This window comes from Nicotiana sylvestris, chromosome 12 (assembly GCF_000393655.2).
Source record: "Nicotiana sylvestris chromosome 12, ASM39365v2, whole genome shotgun sequence".
Taxonomy (NCBI): domain Eukaryota; kingdom Viridiplantae; phylum Streptophyta; class Magnoliopsida; order Solanales; family Solanaceae; genus Nicotiana; species Nicotiana sylvestris.
The window spans coordinates 125,508,047-125,531,724 of record NC_091068.1 but is presented as its reverse complement, the minus strand read 5'-3'; the positions used below and the strand labels follow the sequence as shown (position 1 = coordinate 125,531,724).

General features: G+C 37.6%; 2 protein-coding genes across 2 annotated transcripts; one reads left to right on the top strand and one right to left on the bottom strand.

Moving 5' to 3' along the window:
• The first annotated feature begins 242 nt into the window (after window positions 1–242).
• Window positions 243–5,529, top strand: LOC104215641 (uncharacterized). The gene is made up of 16 exons (XM_070164384.1): window positions 243–551; window positions 1,033–1,468; window positions 1,591–1,832; window positions 1,904–2,002; window positions 2,061–2,138; window positions 2,373–2,750; window positions 2,855–2,963; window positions 3,075–3,139; window positions 3,391–3,530; window positions 3,987–4,119; window positions 4,321–4,388; window positions 4,471–4,558; window positions 4,683–4,850; window positions 4,953–4,993; window positions 5,088–5,213; window positions 5,301–5,529. Exons 1-16 carry the CDS (start codon window positions 243–245, stop codon window positions 5,527–5,529), a joined length of 2,709 nt encoding a protein of 902 aa, XP_070020485.1.
• A 1,265-nt stretch (window positions 5,530–6,794) lies between these two features.
• Window positions 6,795–7,720, bottom strand: LOC104246583 (uncharacterized). Its single transcript, XM_009802397.2, has 2 exons — window positions 7,514–7,720; window positions 6,795–7,019 (listed from the first exon to the last, which is right to left on the bottom strand). The coding sequence occupies exons 1-2, from the start codon at window positions 7,718–7,720 to the stop codon at window positions 6,795–6,797; spliced, it is 432 nt and encodes a 143-aa protein (XP_009800699.2).
• Between the last annotated feature and the right edge of the window lie 15,958 nt (window positions 7,721–23,678).

The following is a 23,678-nucleotide window of genomic DNA, read 5'->3' as shown; positions in this document are numbered from 1 at the left end:
ATTTTTCATTCCAAATCCCCTTGTAATCACGCTAAAAATCGAAATCCTCCTCACCCACAACACTGCGTCCTCCTTTCCCAATCTCGGGTAAACCCTAATTCGATCTTCATTGTACTGATTTGTTTCTATAAGTAGTACGGTAAGCAATTTTATTTTTTTGATTTTTGCCACTTTTGCTTATTCTCAACATCTCTACTTACCAAATTGTATCTAATCAACAGTACCCAAGTCGTATTCTCACAATGTCTGAGAGTACAATCCGCAAGTTGATTACTAGAGGTGTACCCACTAAAATTCTCAATTTCGATGGTCCCTCTTTCTCATTGCAAATCACTCAAGGGGAATTGGATGCAGGTTTAACCAAAAATATGGCTTTGGAGAAGAGAACAAAAGCTCGACATGAAAATCTCAAAGAAACTCAAGTCGAGAAATCAATGAAGGAGACAAGAATGGCAAAAATGGAAAAAAGGAAAATCCATATCTCTGAAGCTTCATCTGTCAAGGGGAAGGAGGTTGAAGCAAGTAAAAGCTCAGATAAAGTTGAAGAAAAGGTAATTTTCTAATATATTCTTCTTTATTATTAATGTATTCAGTTGTATCTATACGTATGTATATGTATTCTGATGTATATTTATAGTTGTATTTTTAAGGATTTTCAAGGTTCCCATCACTGTTTTTTATTCTACTTTCAATGTATTTATTTGTTATTTGCAAATGTTTAATTTTCCAGTATGTATTTAGTTGTATTCATATGTATTCATGTTAGTTATATTTTATGTCATGTGTGTTGTATGCAGTTGCTTTTATATGTATTTAGACTTGTTAGTGTATTTAGTTATATTCGTGTGTATTCATGTCAGATTTACTATTAAATATGCTGTGTATTCAGTTATATTTATACTTCTAAGTGTTTGAAGTTGTATTCATATGTATTCATGTCCAATTTACTATGAAATATGCGTTGTATCCAGTTGTATTTATATGTATTTATTCTTGTTAAATACAGGGAATTAAGTTTTTGGGAAACACCAGCCAATATTTGTACCGCATATCAGTGTATATACTAACACTGACATAGTCTCCAAGCTAAAAGAGAACCTTACTCCAGGGCAGCACAAACAGCTGGGTAATACTTGCTTTGGAGATTTTCTTCAAATGAAGCGTTGTGAAGTCCAACATCAACTCTTCAGATGCTTCATGGCTCTCCAGTTAGAAGGAACTCCTAACGATGTATTTCCAATACACGTCAATGGTACTTCATTACATTTCACATTAAGGGAGTTTGCGCTTGTGACTGGCCTCAAATGTGTTGGTAATGATGCTGATTTTGAGTTTAGTGAAAGGGTTCCTAACTGGCTTATTGAGACTTACTTTGGAGGTGCTAATCTTGTCAAGAAGAAACATTTGATGAAATGTTTTGCTGACAAGAACTGGTGTCTCGACAATGATGGTGTTGCCTTGAAGATATGTTTGTTGTATTTCATACACACCTTCATTTTTTATCCGAGAAGAATAGTACAACCATACCAAGGCTACATTTTGACGTGGTAGAGAGTGGGCATTATTCTGAATATCATTGGGGTTTAAAAGCATTTGAAACGCTGAAAAAATCAATTAGCAAGAAGATGGATGCTCAAAAGAAGTATTACAGGATAGTTGGGATGACCCTAGCTATGCAAGTGTGGTTTTATGAGTGCTGTTCAGATGTTGATCCCAAAATTGCACTCCGAGTTGATGACGTGGTCCCCAGAATACTCAATTGGAGAACTACCGAAAATCAGCCAAACTTTGCTTATCTGATGAACGACATGTTCAATGACAACGGAAACATGGTAATATACAATTTGTATCATGGCTAGTTTAGATTTTATTAATAATTAATTCTGTATACATTTGTATACAGAAGTATACAATTGCATACAGATACATTTTTTATGCTTTAATACTTGTTGTAGTTTCTGATGTAGTTTCTGCTATAATATTTGCTGTCATATTCTCACATGTATGCTGCATACAATTGCATACAAATGCATACAGATTTTGCATACATTTGCATACAGGAAACTGCATACATTTGCAGGGGATGCATACAGCAGTATACAGTTGCATTTAGTTGCATAAATATGCTGCATACACTTGTATACAAATGCATACAGAAACTGCATACATTTAAATATAGCTACTGCATACATTTGCATTCATATGCATATAGCAATATACAGCTGCTGTAGCCTTCATTATTAATTCTTCATACAATTGCATATTATTTCCCAATCATTAGTGCTGCCTTAATTTCAATAAAAATTTCAGTTTGATTCCAGATCTGCATGTGTATGTTTGTAGTAAGACTTTGATTGTATTTCATTTTTTAGATTGTTTACAAGGATATCCATCCAAGCAATATAGAGCTTGCCGTTATTCAGATTCCTCCTGTAGGCGCTGATGTTGAGAACAAACCTATTACTGCTCATTCAGACAAGTCGAGAGAGGATTCGGATGACTTTTCTCCTACACCCGATCTTCAATGTAAGAAGAAACATGTTGCAAGTGTTGGTCCATCTTCATCACCGCCCCATAAAAAGAGCAAGGAACACGAAAGGCTTCCTAATGAAACAGAGTATCAATCAAAGATTCCTCCTGTTTGTGTATCCGAATTTGGACAGAATATTTTGCATGACAATCAGCTGCCAGATTTCAAAAATGACGAAGTATCTTCTTTGAGGAAAGACATAAATTCATTCAAAGAATACGTGAGTATTTAACCACATATTAAACATTACAATTGAGAGTATTAGTAGCACTTAACATTCATATATTTTTGGCACAATCTTCTAATTATTTCTGTCTTGTTAAGGTTGTGGGAGAGTTCAAGTCTCTGAGAACATTGATCAATGATAACTTCAAGATGCTTTCTGACCATATTCAACAAAATCAGCAAAATGAAAGTTTACACCAGGGAACCCGTAGGGAGACGTGATGATGGTATTGACACAGATGTCGGAGATAATGTTGAGGTTTAACATTTTTAACATCTTTAGCATTTGTTTATATCTCCTGTTTGCTGTTATAATTAGATAATTGTATTTTAAAAGTTGTATGTATTCGACAAACATTTAACTGGCTCACTAAAATGATAAATGTATTTGACCAACACATGTATTTAAATATATTCGTATGTATGTTAACCTTAATATGTAATTGGAATTAACTGCTGTATTTAAATATATTCAGCCGTATTTTAATATATTCTGATTTGTTATTCTTGAATATGTGTGTTGTATTTCACTAAGAATTCCATTACCAAAATCTATTTTCTTACTGTAATTATATGTATTTAACTGTATTCTTAGACTAAGTTACTATACTAACAATGATACATACAACTAACAGAAACCAATGCTTAATGCTCAATGTGTGGAGTCAAGAGGTGGGGGGAATACTACATCAGAGGTGTCATGCAACATACCATCTACAGGTCAAGATGGTGTATCTACAGAATTCTATGTATCTCAATTTGAGCTGGACGACAAGTTTCTTCCCAGTCAAATTCCAGAAACTAGAATTGTGATACACAACAGTGCAAAAAAAAAAAGCTGAATCAACCCCAGTACCATCTCATAAGAATCGGCGACCAAGTAGATGGTATTCTTCGCTTTATGAGTCTAACTTCGACTCCACAGGTTAGTTTTTTTATAAACTAAAGATCTATTTCCTCATGGTTTTTAAATTTAAAAGTCTCTACTCACGAATTCAATAACAACAGGTACCTCAGTAAAGTTGACCCCTATTTTTGAAAAAAGACACCCCTTTGAGGATGATTCAATAACGGGGCCACATCCTACATTAATCATTCAAGAATATGACAAATAGGTTCGTGATGGGTTTCTCGCTAGACATGATCAGAGGTGAGTTTTCCCCCGGTATGTGTATTAAGTTTTTATATTTTAAAAAATGTATATAATATTTTTTTTATATCATACTTGTAGAAGTAATTTGGAAGACCATTACAAGAAGAACAAGTCAACACTTCATATACCATTGGATTTTGGAGTTGATCAAGTTAATTCAAAAAATTGGTTTTACCTTCTATCGTTTGACGGGAAGCTATGGGATGACAACGTAAGTTTTTCCCCTAACTGACTAATTTTCTTTGAATAACAACATGCATTTGATTGTATTCTGTTGTAGTATTTTTACTGTTTTCAAACACTCTATATGATGAAATGTATGATGAATCCAATGGCATCATTATTCAGCTGTAGTCAGTGTTATTAAACTGTTTTAATCAGCTGTAGTCAATTGTATTTTTCTTGCTTTCAGCTGTATTCAGTTGTTCTCAACTGTATTATTCATATGTATTTCTCTGTATTCAACTATATTATGCAGCTGTATTCAGTTGTATTTTTCTTGCTTTCAGTTGTATTCAGTTCTTCTCAACTGTATTATTCATATGTATTTCTCTTTATTCAGTTGTATTCAGCTGCAGTCAGTTGTATTCAACTATTTTAATCAGTTGTACTTAATTGTATTCAATTGTTTTATTCAGCTGTATTCAACTGTATTATTCAGCTGAATTCAGTTGTACTCAACTGTATTATTCATATGTATTTCTCTATATTCAGCTATATTCTTTAATAGTTTGATTAATTGGACTCACACCGTGTAATTAAATTTGTGTATAGCATATTGACGTCATATTCTACTATCTAAGAAAGAAGGAAAAGTACAATCAAACAAGCAACTTCAAGTATACAACTGTTGATTGTATATTCAAGACAAGAATCGCTGAAACCTTCGACAGGTATGCTGATACAGATAGTAATGCTAATGTAGCCAAAGAAGAGGATGTGGTATGTGAGTATATAAGGGGATACAGATTGCTAGCTAATGTACCTTGGCATACTGTAGATAATGTCTTGATACCAGTCAACTTGAAGGACAAACTACACTAGGTATTGGCTGTTGTCTCATTCAAGGAGAGATGTATCAAAGTGTATGACTCGTACAGATCTGCAGGTCATGATGCATATGTAGCTTCTGAGATTGATAAGCTATACTAAGCTTGTACCTCTATATCTATCAATCAGTGGCTTTTACAGAGATAGTCAAGGCATAGATTGGTTTACTTACTCAGCATACACTGACAAGTCACATAATGATCCCTTTGAAGTTTTTTTCATATTAGATCTACCTCAACAGAAAGCTGGGAGCATGTAAGTATTCAATCATCATTATTGTATGTTATATACAAATCTAATTGTATGAATTATTTTTAATTGTTTCAATCAATTATTTTTTAGGGATTGTGGGGTGCATGTTGCGCCATACGCAGAGTTTATGAGCACTATTGGTGAGATTCCACAAACAACATTTGATTCCAATCTACTTCGTCAAAGATATGGTGCTCTCCTCTGGGACTATGCTATGCAGAAGATAGACGCTGATGCCATAAGCGAGATTGAAGCACCCTCAAAGATTGGTAGGCAAATCACGGAGTCAGATTCAAAGATGCAGATAGTGTTAGAGTAGCTTTAGGTTAATGTAGTTTTGGAATGTAGTTTGAAGAAGAATAATGTTTTGAGTAGTTTTTTTTGGTGAAGATGGTATTTAGTTAGAAAAACTTATCACTTTATCAACAGTGTTCGTGTATGACAATTGCAACTTTTCAATCGATGTTTCACTGGTTTGTTCATAAGTATTCATGCTTATTCATTAGCTTGAATTCATATGTATCTTACAGGATTCAAGTATGTATTATTCAGTAACTTTGCTTGAATAGGTTTTAGGTATTGAAAATGTTAATATCAAAGTCAGAAACTTTATGTATTCTGATGGTAGGTTATATTAAAGAATTCAGATGTATTTTTCTGGATTCAGGTGTATTCAGTTGTATTCAACTGTATTATTAAGTTGTATTCAGCTTTATTCAGCAACATTCATTTATATGTATCTTTCAAGTTCAATTAATACATATTAAAGAATACAAATTCAGATGTATTAAACATGTTGTACGTATTCAGCTGTAGTCAAGTATTCAACTATTTTATTCAGCAGTAGTTAGTTGTATTCAACTATATTATTCAGCTGTATTCAATTGTATTTTTTTGTATTCAGCTATATTCAGTTGTACTCAACTGTATTATTCATATGTATTTCTCTGTATTCAGCTATATTTCTCTGTATTCAGCTATATTCTTTTATATGTATCTTTCAAATTCAGTTAATATTTCTTAAATAATATAAATTCATATGTATTAAACAGGTTATTGTCTAGTTAGAGAATATAAATTCAGACTTATTGAAATTGTTATATTACAGCTGAGTATATAGATGTATTCCGATGAATTTTGACTAGTTATGTATATAACTCGGGCATTGTCTATAATAAACTGTCAAAGTCTATGTGGACAAGGATATATTCGATTGTATCCAACACATTAAGGCAACTATATGTATTCAGAATCTATTCACGAAAGTCATTTCTGAAATTATTACTTGACAATGAGAATTTATTACTTGACAATGTCATCATAAGTATAGACAAATCGTTGAAGCACCAATACATGTTAGAGTGTTAACTATTTATTACGTGGAGTATTTATACACGTTCGCTTGTTATGTCCTCCCTGCCCACATATGCTACATGAATGTTGATTTTTCGGCTGCAGCAATTCACTTAAAGGTTTATCGCGCTTCTTCTTTGGCCTTCCAGGAGGTCTTTTCCATTTGGGTGGTAGTACAACCTCCTCTGCAACATGTGCTGGTATATTCCAGTCATTTCTATCCGGTAGCGGTTACACAGGCACATCGTATGTCATTACAACAGTATTTGGTTTGTAATAGTTAGAGCAATATTCTTCTGGCATTAGAAACTTGCTCTTCAATACAGCCCAAGCATGTGGGCATGTCAATTCATCAACTTGGAACCTCCCACAAACACATTTTCTCTCTAACAGGCAGACTGTGTAATTCCTCCCTCCATCGTTAACCGTATGTAAGTATTCAGTTGATGGTACCACCTACATTTAAATATAGAAATATAAGTTTTGAGCACATATAACTGAATTACCATATGTATAATGCTGAATTACTCAGTTACATACAACAGAAATATTTGCATACAGATGAATACATTTTATATTTAGACCAGCAGACTATCAACTGTAATTAGTGTAGAACTTATCAAAAGTCTGTTGTACTTTAGTCAATAGGAGGCTAAAAAAACATTAGAAGGATACGTCATGACAATACATATTAAAATTATATATAATACAGATTTGTTAGTGTATTCGGATGTATTCGAATAGTTTTTGCAGCATGTTTTTAGTTATATTCAGTTGTATTCATATCAGATCTTCGGAAAAATATGTCTTGTATGTGTTTGAATTTAGTTATATTCATATGTATTCATGGTAGTTGTATTTTAAAAAATGATTGTATTCAGTTGTATTCATGCCATTAATTCAGAAAACAATTAAGTTATATACTACAATGACATTAAAATATAACTTACAGTCATACGTGTAGACATTGCCTCATTCAAAGTCAGCATCTCCTGGTATTTTTTTCCAAGCGTCGTGTATGTCTGTGTAGCTTCTTTGTGATTACTACAATTCCAACGTCCAAACATCTTCCTAACTTCTTCGAGGAAGTCGTATATTGGCAATTCCCTTGCTGAAACTAGTGCGGCATTGATTGACTCAGCAATATTTGACGTCATTGTTCATCCCCTGTTAACAGGTGCATACAACCTAGCCCACTTTTCGTATCCAGCTAACTCTAAGTATTCTTTCACCCTAATATCTACCTTCTCCATCAGACTATCAAATTCATCTTGTGTGTATGCTTTTGCCATCGAGAAGTATATCTCACTCAACTTGGCATGACTCTTTTTGAATTTCTTATATACGTTGTTCCATAGATGCCATATACAAGCAAAATGTGGTACATCTGGATACACTCTCGATACAGATTTAATGATACTCTTATTTCTATCTGAAACGATGCACATGATTTCCCTGTCACCGTATACTATCTTGAATTGCTCAAAGAACCACGTCCAAGCAGCATCGTTCTCTGAATCAATAACACCATATGCTAGTGGCAATATATGACTTGTAAATACAATTGAATACATATTTTTAAAACATGTATTTCAATATTAAAATATTAACAGATTGTATTATAATTCAGATCCTCACCTACACCATCCAACGTGCTTGCCGAAACAAATGTCCCAGTGTAGTAAGATTTTAGGTGACTTCCATCCACAACAACAATGGATCTGCAATGATCAAACCCCTTTATAAAGTCATACAAAGATATATACACGTACATGAATTCATTTTTTGGCGATTTTACCATTCTGATATGGGAACCTAGATATGTCATATTCATTGTGTACAAGTATCCTGGTAATTTTTTGTATGAATCAGCCAGTTCAGCTCTCAAAAATTCATTGCCTTTTCTTTAGCCCTCCACACCAACATGTAGCTAACATCTACACCTAAATCTGATTTCACATCATCAATAATATCCTTTGGGGTGTATTTCCTCTTATGATTAGTAAGCTTAGGCCTTATCATACCACCTATAAAGCTGTTACTTGCCTGTCGTTGCTCATACACCTTGTCCTTCAGCGGACATGTATGGTTATCAATGAATTCTCTCACTTTGAATAGTTCTGATTTGTTAATGCTTGAAGCCTTAAACCTCCATTCACAATCTTCTGAAATACATAATAATGCATAGCTGCAAAGAATTAATCATTGTACATATGATTAGCATAAGTGTTTACAAAAAAATTCACTCATATACACACGAATACAATCTGATTATTTTACATATTGACATCTATATATATAAATTTTTATACTGCTGAATTCAATTATAGTTATATGCATTTAAATACAATGAATACAACTGAATACAATATTGGGTATATGCATACACTTAAAACCACAGTAGACAAAATAAGAAAATAATTAGAGCCAATATAATGTAATTATACCAGTAAAATACATATGAATACATGAATTTAAGGACCATAAACAAACATATGTTAACTACATCTGTGATAATCAAGAGGAAATCCACAAATACGCATAAATACAACAACGTTAAACTTACAGCTCGAATCAATAATAGAAAATACAAAAAAAAACTTAAATACATGCAAACCTGACAGCATTAGACCTATCAACCCGGAACTGAAACCTTTGAGCTATAGCATAATTCTCCATCACCTCTTTCAATGTAGCCTTATCCTTATACACTTGTCCAGCCATAACCTCCCTTTGATTAGTTTTTGAAATTATCAAATCCTTGTGGAGTTCGAACACTCCAATCGCTTCTCCTGAATTGACAAAATCTAGAGCCAGTGTATCATCTGTATCGAAATCGTACCTTTGAACTGCTTCATCTATTTGTACAATGTCGCCTTGATTTAAACTACCTCCATATACAAGTTGTTTTTCAATAGTTGTTATGCACAAAGGATACATACCAAATTCTCTGTTCTCTTTTTTCAATTCTACATACACTCTGTAACCTATATCATTGTGTATTTCCATTGGCGTGCAATTTCCTTCTACTTTGTATTGAATTTTAATGGACTTTGAGCTCAAATCTATACCCAGTTGATTAGAAATTGAAGCAACCAGATCATTAAAGGAGGCATACTCCTTTATCAGTATTCCCTCAATTGAAAAATCGATATAATTGCCCTCATCGTTCCACTTGCCAGAATGACGCAACAACACTGTTAAACTTGCCATATTGTCATGACCCAACATCCTAACCCGGTCATGATGGCGCCTCTCGTGAGGACAAGGCCAGCCAATCAACAAAACAGTACATCTCTTTATAATTACTTAGCAGGAAAAAGTCTAAATCATGGGCAATATAATCTTAAATGCGAAATAAACGTGATAGAACAAGGAAAACCATCCCAACTCAGCCCGAAATCGGGGTGTCACAAGTCATGAGCTACTACCGAGTTTACTAATATTTTACAAAGTCTGAAATTATCATAAATAACTAAGATAAGGGAGAAAACGGAGCCGCGGACGTCAACAACTACCTCGTTACTCCTAGTCACCGCCTGGCCTGGAAAGAATTAGCGCTCAAGAGCGAACTCAGCTCTGCCTGTATCTGCACACATGGTGCAGGGAGTAATGTGAGTACTCCGACCCAGGGAGTAATAAAAGTAACTACAGTCCGAAGATAAGAAAACCCAGTAAATACACAAAGTAAGCTAAAATCCAAATATGCAGCAACATATGGAACTGAGCAGCTAAACAACAGTATAGATACAAATACATGAATACAATGCAATGCATATGATGGTACATTCCCATACCCACTGCGGCGTGCAGCCCGAGCCATCCCTATTTATTTATCGTCGACGGCGCTCACTGGGGGTGTGTACAGACTCCGGAGGGGCTCCTACAGCCCAAGCGCAATATCTTGGTCAGTCATTGTTACCTGACCGGTCAGCCATTGTTACCTGACCAATTTATATCATACAGTGCCATTGTTACCACTGTTCAAGTATATCATCCAGTGTCATTGTTACCACTATTTCAAGTATATCACACAGTGTCATTGTTACCACTGTTTCAAGTCACTTTATAATCAGTCCAGAAAATAATATAATAAGCCCCTTGGGCATTTACAAAACAGAAGTTCCCAGCCCGGAATACATTTAAAAATATCATTTAAGTTTTCAACACTTAGAATTATGGCTGAGTTTACAAAACAGCATTTAAAACCTTGGACTGAAATTAAATGATATGCAAATCATGCTAAGCAGTAATATCAATCCTCGAAGGATTTTACAAATCGGCACAAGGCCCCAAACATGGCATCAAGCCCAGTAATATCAATGAAGTATGTGTATCAATCACCAGTATAGTATAAACATCACACGGGGTGGACCAAGTCACAATCCCCAGTAGTATCCGACCCCGCACTCGCCATGGAGTGCGTGTCACGCCTCAATATAGCGTTACGATGTGAAAGTCCGGGGTTTCAAACCCTCAGAACAACATTTACATCTATTACTCACCTCTAGCTCGCTATGCCCTTGCCTTTCTAATTGGCCTCCTCGTGTGATGAATCTGCCAAAAATCACACAAACCTCGATGAAGTTCGATTTCTAAAAGACGAGGTTTTAACCATACATATCTGAAATTCGCCCCTTAATGATACTATAATGATCCCATACAGTTATGTAACTTCAATCTACCATATAACACTCAATATGGCCAATATTAGTACTAGATCCCATAAATTATGCCATTTAGGCATATTATCAAACATCTTGTAGGTATAAATATTTACACCTCTTAACTATAGCATTGGTTCCTCCAACTATTACCATTAACCAACAATTCATCACACTATTATTCTTTAACAATTTATACTCCTAACATCACATGTGTGATCAATCATTCACACCCAAACCAACAAAAATTCCATCAAATAAACACCTCTAAATCCCTACCATGTTCATGTATTTAAATAGGGAATTTATGGCTTCCAACCACCATACAATAAATTGTAATACTTGACTCATACTCATATTTCCATAATATATCCATATATGTGAGTCTAAGGTGTAGGATTTACCTTTTGGAAGAAATCTTGCAAAACCCTTCTTTGAGTTCTTGAAGGAATTTCTTGAAAATCTAAGGATTTTTAAGATCAATCCATGTTAATATAAGTGTTTGGGAGTAGTAATCAACTCAAAATACTCCAAAAATCTTACCTTAGGAGTGCAATTGGGTGCCTTGGTCGAATTGGGGGTGTTGGGGAAGCCCTAGGCTTGAGAATGACTCAATTCCTCTCATTTCCGGTCTTTAGAGTACTTAAAAACCTTCAGTCGCGTAGTTCGCGCATTTTGCTGAGCATTCTGCCTCAGACACGCGAAATGCGCGACTTCGCGCGATACTTCGCGCTCTCTGACACCTGACCCGTGAAATGGTCATAACTTTCTGTATACACTTCCAAATGATGAACGGTTTGTTGAGTTGGAAACTAGACTCAAAGGGCTTTAATTTAATAGGTTGTAGCTCACACAAATCCTTATATAACGAGAGATATAATCGTTCAAAGTGAGGCCTTGTGCGCACTCATTCACAACTTTCGTCTATTATGAAATTTCCAACTTCAAAAGTTCCCGTTAGCCATCCGAAATCATCCCGAGGTTCTCGGGACCTCAACCAAAAATACCAATACATCTTATAATATTATTCAAACTTGTTCCAATTATCAAAACACCTCGACTAATACCAAAATTATCGAATTACACCGAATTCAAGTCTAAGTTCCTTTAAAACTTCCAAAACGCGCTTTCGATCAAAAACTCGACCAAAATATGTCCGAATGACTTGAAATTTTGCACACATATCAAAAATGGCATAACAAAGCTACAAAAATTCTCGGAACTCCATTCCGACCGTCGGATCAAAATTTCACCTACCAACCGGAAATCGCCAAAATACTAACTTCGCCAAAATGAGCTAATTTCTTTACCGGACCTCCAAGATTAATTCCGATTGCGCTACTAGGCCTTAAATCATCCCCCGAAACTAACCGAATCATCGGAATTCAATTTCGAGCCCTCTAACTCACAAGTCAACGTCAGGTTGACTTTTCCAAACTAATTCTTCCTTAAAGAGACTAATTGTCCCATTTCATACCAAACTCGATCCGAATTGACTCAAATTCACCAAGTACACATATTGAAACATGAATAAGCATTTAACGGGGAATACGGGACGAAAATACAGGAAACGACGGTTCGGGTCGTTACATTCTCCCCAACTAAAACAAACGCTCGTCCTCGAGCGTACCCAGAGTTGTCCTAGAAGCTAACCAAAAGCTGAATGACCTTATCAAGCATAAACCCGAAGATGCTCCCACATCACCCTATCTCACATGGGTCCGATAACGCGTTGTAACCAATATCACACAATCTAGTCTAGCCCATAAATCATAGAGCCACATTTCACCTTTTCGGAATCATACACAAGATCAGAACCTCACACTTACATTCAGAATAAGTTTGAACCAGCTGTAATAGACCATGCCTGCAACCTTAGGTGCAATTGTATGATATACCAATAACTCAAACAAATGCAGCAATAACTTCCATTCACAGCAGCTGCCCACAACAACCAAATACCCATAGAAATCTCTTATTAGCCAATGTCTCATTCCAACACTCTCATATACTGCCAATGATAATTGAAACACGCAATAAATCATAACCATTGCTCAGATCAACCATTCATGAGGCCATTTCTCCTCTAGCAACTATAGTAATATTTTTATTTTATTTTTTTAAAACCAAACCTCGATATTTACCCATCAAACATGCTGAAATCAAATCCGTTCGTATTCATCAATGACCCCAATGATCACCTCGAATCCAACACACCACTCTGGTGATATGACACCTCAATACAGGCCTAAGCCACAACTTTCATAATACGCGCACCAATAAGAAACGGCCTGAACATACTCAAGTCATGAAAAATGACTCAAACGAAAGAGCCGTACCTCAAGCTCATCAGTACCATCAGCGGACCCAACAAGAACATGCCGCAATACTACCGAAATATCATTAGTTTAATAACATTACCTTTTTATGAGACATATACTCTCGTCAAGTCACTTTCAATTAGCAATACTATTTCCCCAATCATCCGAAGATCATTCGCCCTAATCATCTGAAGCCTTTTTCTCTAATCACCTAGAAGAAAATCGCTACACATCTCATGTTCTGCATGATGTACATAGGTATTGTTCTAACTCTTACAATATTGACATGACGGATGAGGTATGCATAAATTCATGACCACTGTCGAGACAACGATTCGTTGGTTCTATACTCCTGGCAAGAACTATCACCTCATTTTGAGCAAAATCATGGTCTTAGCTCCTTAATTTACTTCATATACTCAGATTGCACTAATCTCAAATTCAATGATCTCGTCTCACCCAGTACGAACTGCTCAGGCAATAAGCCACCCCAGACATAATCAAAAGTCGCATATGATGCCTCAATATGCCAATAAGCTACCAATTCGAACGCGGTACAAAAGGAAAACAAACTCTGGAAGGAATTACCAATCTCACACACTAATACAGACTTTCCTTAGAAAACAGGAAGCAAGGCATACAAAATAGCATATAGAAAACTATACTCAACATCACACTGTTGCGGCGTGCAACCCGATCCAGATAACATACCCATGGAGGCGTGCCACCCGATTCACACATAGATCTCATATAAGGAGATGCACATCGAGCCAAATTTGCTCATTACAAAAAAATACCGAGTATCGGTCGTAAGCATGATAAGTCCATAATAGTATCTCTGAGGGACATATAGCGTTGTAAGCTACAAAACTCAAGCACAACTGAGGTGCGATGTACAATCTGAATTTCAAGAGCCAAGATGCTCATATAACGTCATTCCTACACAGATTCTCAAGACATAGCAATTTCTCAAGTCGTATCACAATTCACAGGGCGCAATGTATCACTACGCGAAATATCTGACAATGAAACATCAACCTAACTACTCCTCCATGAGGAACGCGTTACTAAAATGCACACATTTGGCCTGATATAGAGCCATTATTCATATTAAATCTATCCATCGACTTCAAGCCGATTCTGATCACACTGAACTAGTCTGATAACCTTTCAAAGGTCCATAATAACTCCCATTTTTCTCATAACACACAAGAACAACCATCACAATCGGGGTAATCCTCCCCAGTTCACAACCCAATATGCCAAGTGCCCTCCAGGCATGAATCTTTAATTTAACGACACCATCACAAACTTCATACTTGGTTTACATCTTTAATCAATCAAGTGACTACATGTCACACTTATACAATCTTCCTGTGAGACAAGCTCCCACCATCTTCCGAAATAATTAACGGGTTCGCACATTCAAACCACCGGCTGCACTAACGCTGAAAAGTGATCAAGAATCCCTAACCAGGATGCAAAGCCTTTCTCACAGAACACCGGTCTCAGGTGATACTGACATCAATACCCATCTTACTCAAAACACTGGAACTCCTTTCCTGCTCATCCAAGCTTGTGACATCACAGTCATTGACCAAACTGCGACCTTGGTCCTTACTTCAAAATCCATACCACTCACTGCACCTCACTGCCGATATACGATAGACATGATTTCCATCACAACTCTGGAACTGCCGATAGGCTAATATTTCATCACATAAGGCTTTCCATTTAACTTACTTTGGGAGAACTATAGCAACATACAGGTGAATTCTCATAACCGTCGAATATGCCAATATCTAAGTAGTGGTCCAAGCCACCATAACCCTTTCGGGATTTGCCTCCACATAACAAGCCATAATAGAAGAATGCTTCTGAACAAAATCAATTATGGTGGCCGACAAGCCTCACACGTACCGCCACAAATCACTTGCATAACTTGCTCACGCTGAAGGAACTGATCACTGACACCAATATGCCAATTCAACTATGGCTAATCAACCAACCTCCTTCCAATTTTCCCTTAATTTCCTTGGAAATAATACTTCTCCATTCAACACCTAACATACTCCATTTGCACTCCTCCGGAGTGACCTTGAATCACGAGACCATGTTGTCTCAAATCCCACGAACCATTTCATATCTCCCAAATGCTACACCGCAAGTCAAAATATTATAGAACATTTTGGGCACCTTCTCATAAGTTGCTACAAAGCTTGATTCTTATCTGTATCTATAATGTCGACATCATTAGGCACCACACTTTGCCCTTTGAATTCATGAGGATCGTTACTGAGAGCCACCCGCTCCGACTTGGCCCCGAATGCAACCACTCCACTAAATTTTATAACATATGAATACCCTCTCTATGAAGCACCCAGCGGGATCACTTCCCTCGAAGCCTGCACCTATACGAGGCATAAATCATGAATCTTCCCTTAGGTCTGAACATGAGCCAATAAGGCTAACCATAACATGCATTCAACAATTCATTTACTCAAATTACCACTCATGGTCCTTTTCCGTAGCCGCAATAACCCATCAATACGCTAATAACTAGAATTCACGCAGGTAATTAACCATGCAACCCAATCGTAAGCGGTGGGACTCTCCCACTTAGCTCAAAGCCACTATTACACGACTTTCGAACACATTAGAACCATTCTCTCAAGTCATTTACTCTTATTCAAAATGCAATTCACCTGATCCAAGGAACATAACCACACGTGCCTCATTAGCATTTTGACACTGCAGGGTATGACCTCATTCCAGTATAACCAAACATCTTCATGCTCCATGCACCGAGCATTCTTCACCAACGACAGCTTAAGACATACTGTGATTCTCACACATCTATAAAGCACCATGTAGCCTTTGTCCAAGTTTTCCCTCACTCGTGCCATCTTCGGACCAATTTCCGTAACCAGAGCTGATTCGCCAGCATACCTCGAACCGGAACCAACATAGCACATGACCGCACAATTATCTAATCAATAGCAAACTCCCCAACTTGGCTCGAAGCCATAGATCACAACACATATACACTATTGTTGCCGTAATACCATGGTGAGATTAAACTCACTCCTTCATTGACTCACACAACAGTTAAGCCCACTTTTAGGCGACAATTTATTTTTTTATTTTTTTTTACTAAGTCCCAAATTTTTCAACAATTTCGGCAGAGTTTCCTTTGTAATTGGGCCTATCCACCTGCTAGAGAATCACCAAAACCATCCTAACAACACATCCACAACTTGACAAAGCATCACAATGAAAAATCAAACACTTAATAGTCCACCTATCATCCAACAGGTCTCCATCGTCACTTCCAAGTCATATAGATGCATCTCGTAGTTGTAACATACTCATCACGTAGCTATCCATCCATCATTCCCACTAATAGGGACAATACCGAACATATAAGTTCAAAACACTTGCTCACATAATCAGCACCCCGGTGCTCAAGCCATAGGCAATGATCTGGCCTCAAGTCCTCCCAACTAGCCTAACATCAAACTCACAGAGACTACACCTCGCCCATCGATCGGGGAATTACAAGCCATCAAGGCACATCTAATACTGAGCATTCGTTCGCGCATACGAATATGTGGAAGGAACTGTAAAAGTTACTTTTTCAAGCTGAATCAAGGAGGCACGATTAAGAATTCAAGAATATGAAGTTTTTCCTAAAGGTTCTGCAGCCTCTCGAGGATAAATACAGACGTCTCCGTACCGATCCGCGAGACTCTACTAAACCGGCTCATGACTCGCGAGACCAATTAACCTAGGCTCTGATACCAACTTGTCACAACCCAAAATCCCAACCCGGTCGTGATGGCGCCTCTCGTGAGGACAAGGCCAACCAATCAACAAAACAGTACATCTCTTTATAATTACTTAGCAGGAAAAAGTCTAAATCATGGGCAATATAATCTTAAATGCGAAATAAACGTGATAGAACAAGGAAAACCATCCCAACTCAGCCCGAAATCGGGGTGTCACAAGTCATGAGCTACTACTGAGTTTACTAATATTTTACAAAGTCTGAAATTATCATAAATAACTAAGATAAGGGAGAAAACGGAGCTGCGGACGTCAACAGCTACCTCGTTACTCCTAGTCACCGCCTGGCCTGGAAAGAATCAGCGCTCAAGAGCGAACTCAGCTCTGCCTGTATCTGCACACATGGTGCAGGGAGTAATGTGAGTACTCCGACCCAGTGAGTAATAAAAGTAACTACAGTCCGAAGATAATAAAACCCAGTAAATACACAAAGTAAGCTAAAATCCAAATATGCAGCAACATATGGAACTGAGCAGCTAAACAACAGTATAGATACAAATACATGAATACAATGCAATGCATATGATGGTACATTCCCGTACCCACTGCGGCGTGCAGCCCGAGCCATCCCTATTTATTTATCGTCGACGGCGCTCACTGGGGGTGTGTACAGACTCCGGAGGGGCTCCTACAGCCCAAGCGCAATATCTTGGTCAGTCATTGTTACCTGACCGGTCAGCCATTGTTACCTGACCAATTTATATCATACAGTGCCATTGTTACCACTGTTCAAGTATATCATCCAGTGTCATTGTTACCACTATTTCAAGTATATCACACAGTGTCATTATTACCACTGTTTCAAGTCACTTTATAATCAGTCCAGAAAATAATATAATAAGCCCCTTGGGCATTTACAAAATAGAAGTTCCCAGCCCGGAATACATTTAAAAATATCATTTAAGTTTTCAACACTTAGAATTATGGCTGAGTTTACAAAACAGCATTTAAAACCTTGGACTGAAATTAAATGATATGCAAATCATGCTAAGCAGTAATATCAATCCTCGAAGGATTTTACAAATCGGCACAAGGCCCCAAACATGGCATCAAGCCCAGTAATATCAATGAAGTATGTGTATCAATCACCAGTATAGTATAAACATCACACGGGGTGGACCAAGTCACAATCCCCAGTAGTATCCGACCCCGCACTCGCCATGGAGTGCGTGTCACGCCTCAATATAGCGTTACGATGTGAAAGTCCGGGGTTTCAAACCCTCAGAACAACATTTACATCTATTACTCACCTCTAGCTCGCTATGCCCTTGCCTTTCTAATTGGCCTCCTCGTGTGATGAATCTGCCAAAAATCACACAAACCTCGATGAAGTTCGATTTCTAAAAGACGAGGTTTTAACCATACATATCTGAAATTCGCCCCTTAATGATACTATAATGATCCCATACAGTTATGTAACTTCAATCTACCATATAACACTCAATATGGCCAATATTAGTACTAGATCCCATAAATTATGCCATTTAGGCATATTATCAAACATCTTGTAGGTATAAATATTTACACCTCTTAACTATAGCATTGGTTCCTCCAACTATTACCATTAACCAACAATTCATCACACTATTATTCTTTAACAATTTATACTCCTAACATCACATGTGTGATCAACCATTCACACCCAAACCAACAAAAATTCCATCAAATAAACACCTCTAAATCCCTACCATGTTCATGTATTTAAATAGGGAATTTATGGCTTCCAACCACCATACAATAAGTTGTAATACTTGACTCATACTCATATTTCCATAATATATCCATATATGTGAGTCTAAGGTGTAGGATTTACCTTTTGGAAGAAATCTTGCAAAACCCTTCTTTGAGTTCTTGAAGGAATTTCTTGAAAATCTAAGGATTTTTAAGATCAATCCATGTTAATATAAGTGTTTGGGAGTAGTAATCAACTCAAAATACTCCAAAAATCTTACCTTAGGAGTGCAATTGGGTGCCTTGGTCGAATTGGGGGTGTTGGGGAAGCCCTAGGCTTGAGAATGACTCAATTCCTCTCATTTCCGGTCTTTAGAGTACTTAAAAACCTTCAGTCGCGTAGTTCGCGCGAAATGCGCGACTTCGCGCGATACTTCGCGCGCTCTGACACCTGACCCGTGAAATGGTCATAACTTCCTGTATACACTTCCAAATGATGAACGGTTTGTTGAGTTGGAAACTAGACTCAAAGGGCTTTAATTTAATAGGTTGTAGCTCACACAAATCCTTATATAACGAGAGATATTATCGTTCAAAGTGAGGCCTTGTGCGCACTCATTTACAACTTTCGTCTATTATGAAATTTCCAACTTCAAAAGTTCCCGTTAGCCATCCGAAATCATCCCGAGGTCCTCGGGACCTCAACCAAAAATACCAATACATCTTATAATATTATTCAAACTTGTTCCAATTATCAAAACACCTCGACTAATACCAAAATTATCGAATTACACCGAATTCAAGTCTAAGTTCCTTTAAAACTTCCAAAACGCGCTTTCGATCAAAACTCGACCAAAATATGTCCGAATGACTTGAAATTTTGCACACATATCGAAAATGGCATAACGAAGCTAAAAAATTCTCGGAACTCCATTCCGACCGTCGGATCAAAATTTCACCTACCAACCGGAAATCGCCAAAATACTAACTTCGCCAAAATGAGCTAATTTCTTTACCGGACCTCCAAGATTAATTCCGATTGCGCTACTAGGCCTTAAATCATCCCCCGAAACTAAACGAATCATCGGAATTCAATTTCGAGCCCTCTAACTCACAAGTCAACGTCTGGTTGACTTTTCCAAACTAATTCTTCCTTAAAGAGACTAATTGTCCCATTTCATACCAAACTCGATCCGAATTGACTCAAATTCACCAAGTACACATATTGAAACATGAATAAGCATTTAACGGGGAATACGGGACGAAAATACAGGAAACGACGGTTCGGGTCGTTACATTCTCCCCAACTAAAACAAACGCTCGTCCTCGAGCGTACCCAGAGTTGTCCTAGAAGCCAACCAAAAGCTGAATGACCTTATCAAGCATAAACCCGAAGATGATCCCACATCACCCTATCTCACATGGGTCCGATAACGCGTTGTAACCAATATCACACAATCTAGTCTAGCCCATAAATCATAGAGCCACATTTCACCTTTTCGGAATCATACACAAGATCAGAACCTCACACTTACATTCAGAATAAGTTTGAACCAGCTGTAATAGACCATGCCTGCAACCTTAGGTGCAATTGTATGATATACCAATAACTCAAACAAATGCAGCAATAACTTCCATTCACAGCAGCTGCCCACAACAACCAAATACCCATAGAAATCTCTTATTAGCCAATGTCTCATTCCAACACTCTCATATACTGCCAATGATAATTGAAACACGCAATAAATCATAACCATTGCTCAGATCAACCATTCATGAGGCCATTTCTCCTCTAGCAACTATAGTAACATTTTTATTTTATTTTTTTAAAATCGAACCTCGATATTTACCCATCAAACATGCTGAAATCAAATCCGTTCGTATTCGTCAATGACCCCAATGATCACCTCGAATCCAACACCACTCTGGTGATATGATACCTCAATACATGCCTAAGCCACAACTTTCATAATACGCGCACCAATAAGAAACGGCCTGAACATACTCAAGTCATGAAGAATGACTCAAACGAAAGAGCCGTACCTCAAGCTCATCAGTACCATCAGCGGACTCAACAAGAACATGCCGCAATACTACCGAAATATCATTAGTTTAATAACATTACCTTTTTATGAGACATATACTCTCGTCAAGTCACTTTCAATTAGCAATACTATTTCCCCAATCATCCGAAGATCATTCGCCCTAATCATCTGAAGCCTTTTTTCTCTAATCACCTAGAAGAAAATCGCTACACATCTCATGTTCTGCATGATGTACATAGGTATTGTTCTAACTCTTACAATATTGACATGACGGATGAGGTATGCATAAATTCATGACCACTGTCGAGACAACGATTCGTTGGTTCTATACTCCTGGCAAGAACTATCACCTCATTTTGAGCAAAATCATGGTCTTAGCTCCTTAATTTACTTCATATACTCAGATTGCACTAATCTCAAATTCAATGATCTCGTCTCACCCGGTACGAACTGCTCAGGCAATAAGCCACCCCATACATAATCAAAAGTCGCATATGATGCCTCAATATGCCAATAAGCTACCAATTCGAACGCGGTACAAAAGGAAAACAAACTCTGGAAGGAATTACCAATCTCACACACTAATACAGACTTTCCTTAGAAAACAGGAAGCAAGGCATACAAAATAGCATATAGAAAACTATACTCAACATCACACTGTTGCGGCGTGCAACCCGATCCAGATAACATACCCATGGCGGCGTGCCACCCGATTCACACATAGATCTCATATAAGGAGATGCACATCGAGCCAAATTTGCTCATTACAACAAAATACCGAGTATCGGTCGTAAGCATGCTAAGTGCATAATAATATCTCTGAGGGACATATAGCGTTATAAGCTACAAAACTCAAGCACAACTGAGGTGCGATGTACAATCTGAATTTCAAGAGCCAAGATGCTCATATAACGTCATTCCTACACAGATTCTCAACACATAGCAATTTCTCAAGTCGTCTCACAACTCACACGGCGCAATGTATCACTACGCGAAATATCTGACAATGAAACATCAACCTAACTACTTCTCCATGAGGAACGCGTTACTAAAATGCACACATTTGGCCTGATATAGAGCCATTATTCATATTAAATCTATCCATCGACTTCAAGCCGATTCTGATCACACTGAACTAGTCTGATAACCTTTCAAAGGTCCATAATAACTCCCATTTTTCTCATAACACACAAGAACAACCATCACAATCGGGGTAATCCTCCCCAGTTCACAACCCAATATGCCAAGTGCCCTCCAGGCATGAATCTTTAATTTAACGACACCATCACAAACTTCATACTTGGTTTACATCTTTAATCAATCAAGTGACTACATGTCACACTTATACAATCTTCCTGTGAGACAAGCTCCCACCATCTTCCGAAATAATTAACGGGTTCGCACATTCAAACCACCGGCTGCACTAACGCTGAAAAGTGATCAAGAATCCCTAACCAGGATGCAAAGCCTTTCTCACAGAACACCGGTCTCAGGTGATACTGACATCAATACCCATCTTACTCAAAACACTGGAACTCCTTTCCTGCTCATCCGAGCTTGTGACATCACAGTCATTGACCAAACTGCGACCTTGGTCCTTACTTCAAATTCCATACCACTCACTGCACCTCACGTGCCGATATACGATAGACATGATTTCCATCACAACTCTGGAACCGCCGATAGGCTAATATTTCATCACATAAGGCTTTCCATTTAACTTACTTCGGGAGAACTATAGCAACATACAGGTGAATTCTCATAACCGTCGAATATGCCAATATCTAAGTAGTGGTCCAAGCCACCATAACCCTTCCGGGATTTGCCTCCACATAACAAGCCATAATAGAAGAATGCTTCTGAACAAAATCAATTATGGTGGCCGACAAGCCTCACACGTACCGCCACAAATCACTTGCATAACTTGCTCACGCTGAAGGAACTGATCACTGACACCAATATGCCAATTCAACTATGGCTAATCAACCAACCTCCTTCCAATTTTCCCTTAATTGCCTTGGAAATAATACTTCTCCATTCAACACCTAACATACTCCATCTGCACTCCTCCGGAGTGACCTTGAATCACGAGACCATGTTGTCTCAAATCCCACGAACCATTTCATATCTCCCAAATGCTACACCGCAAGTCAAAATATTATAGAACATTTTGGGCACCTTCTCATAAGTTGCTACAAAGCTTGATTCTTATCTGTATCTATAATGTCGACATCATTAGGCACCACACTTTGCCCTTTGAATTCATGAGGATCGTTACTGAGAGCCACCCGCTCCGACTTGGCCCCGAATGCAACCACTCCACTAAATTTTATAACATATGAATACCCTCTCTATGAAGCACCCAGCGGGATCACTTCCCTCGAAGCCTGCACCTATACGAGGCATAAATCATGAATCTTCCCTTAGGTCTGAACATGAGCCAATAAGGCTAACCATAACATGCATTCAACAATTCATTTACTCAAATTACCACTCATGGTCCTTTTCCGTAGCCGCAATAACCCATCAATACGCTAATAACTAGAATTCACGCAGGTAATTAACCAT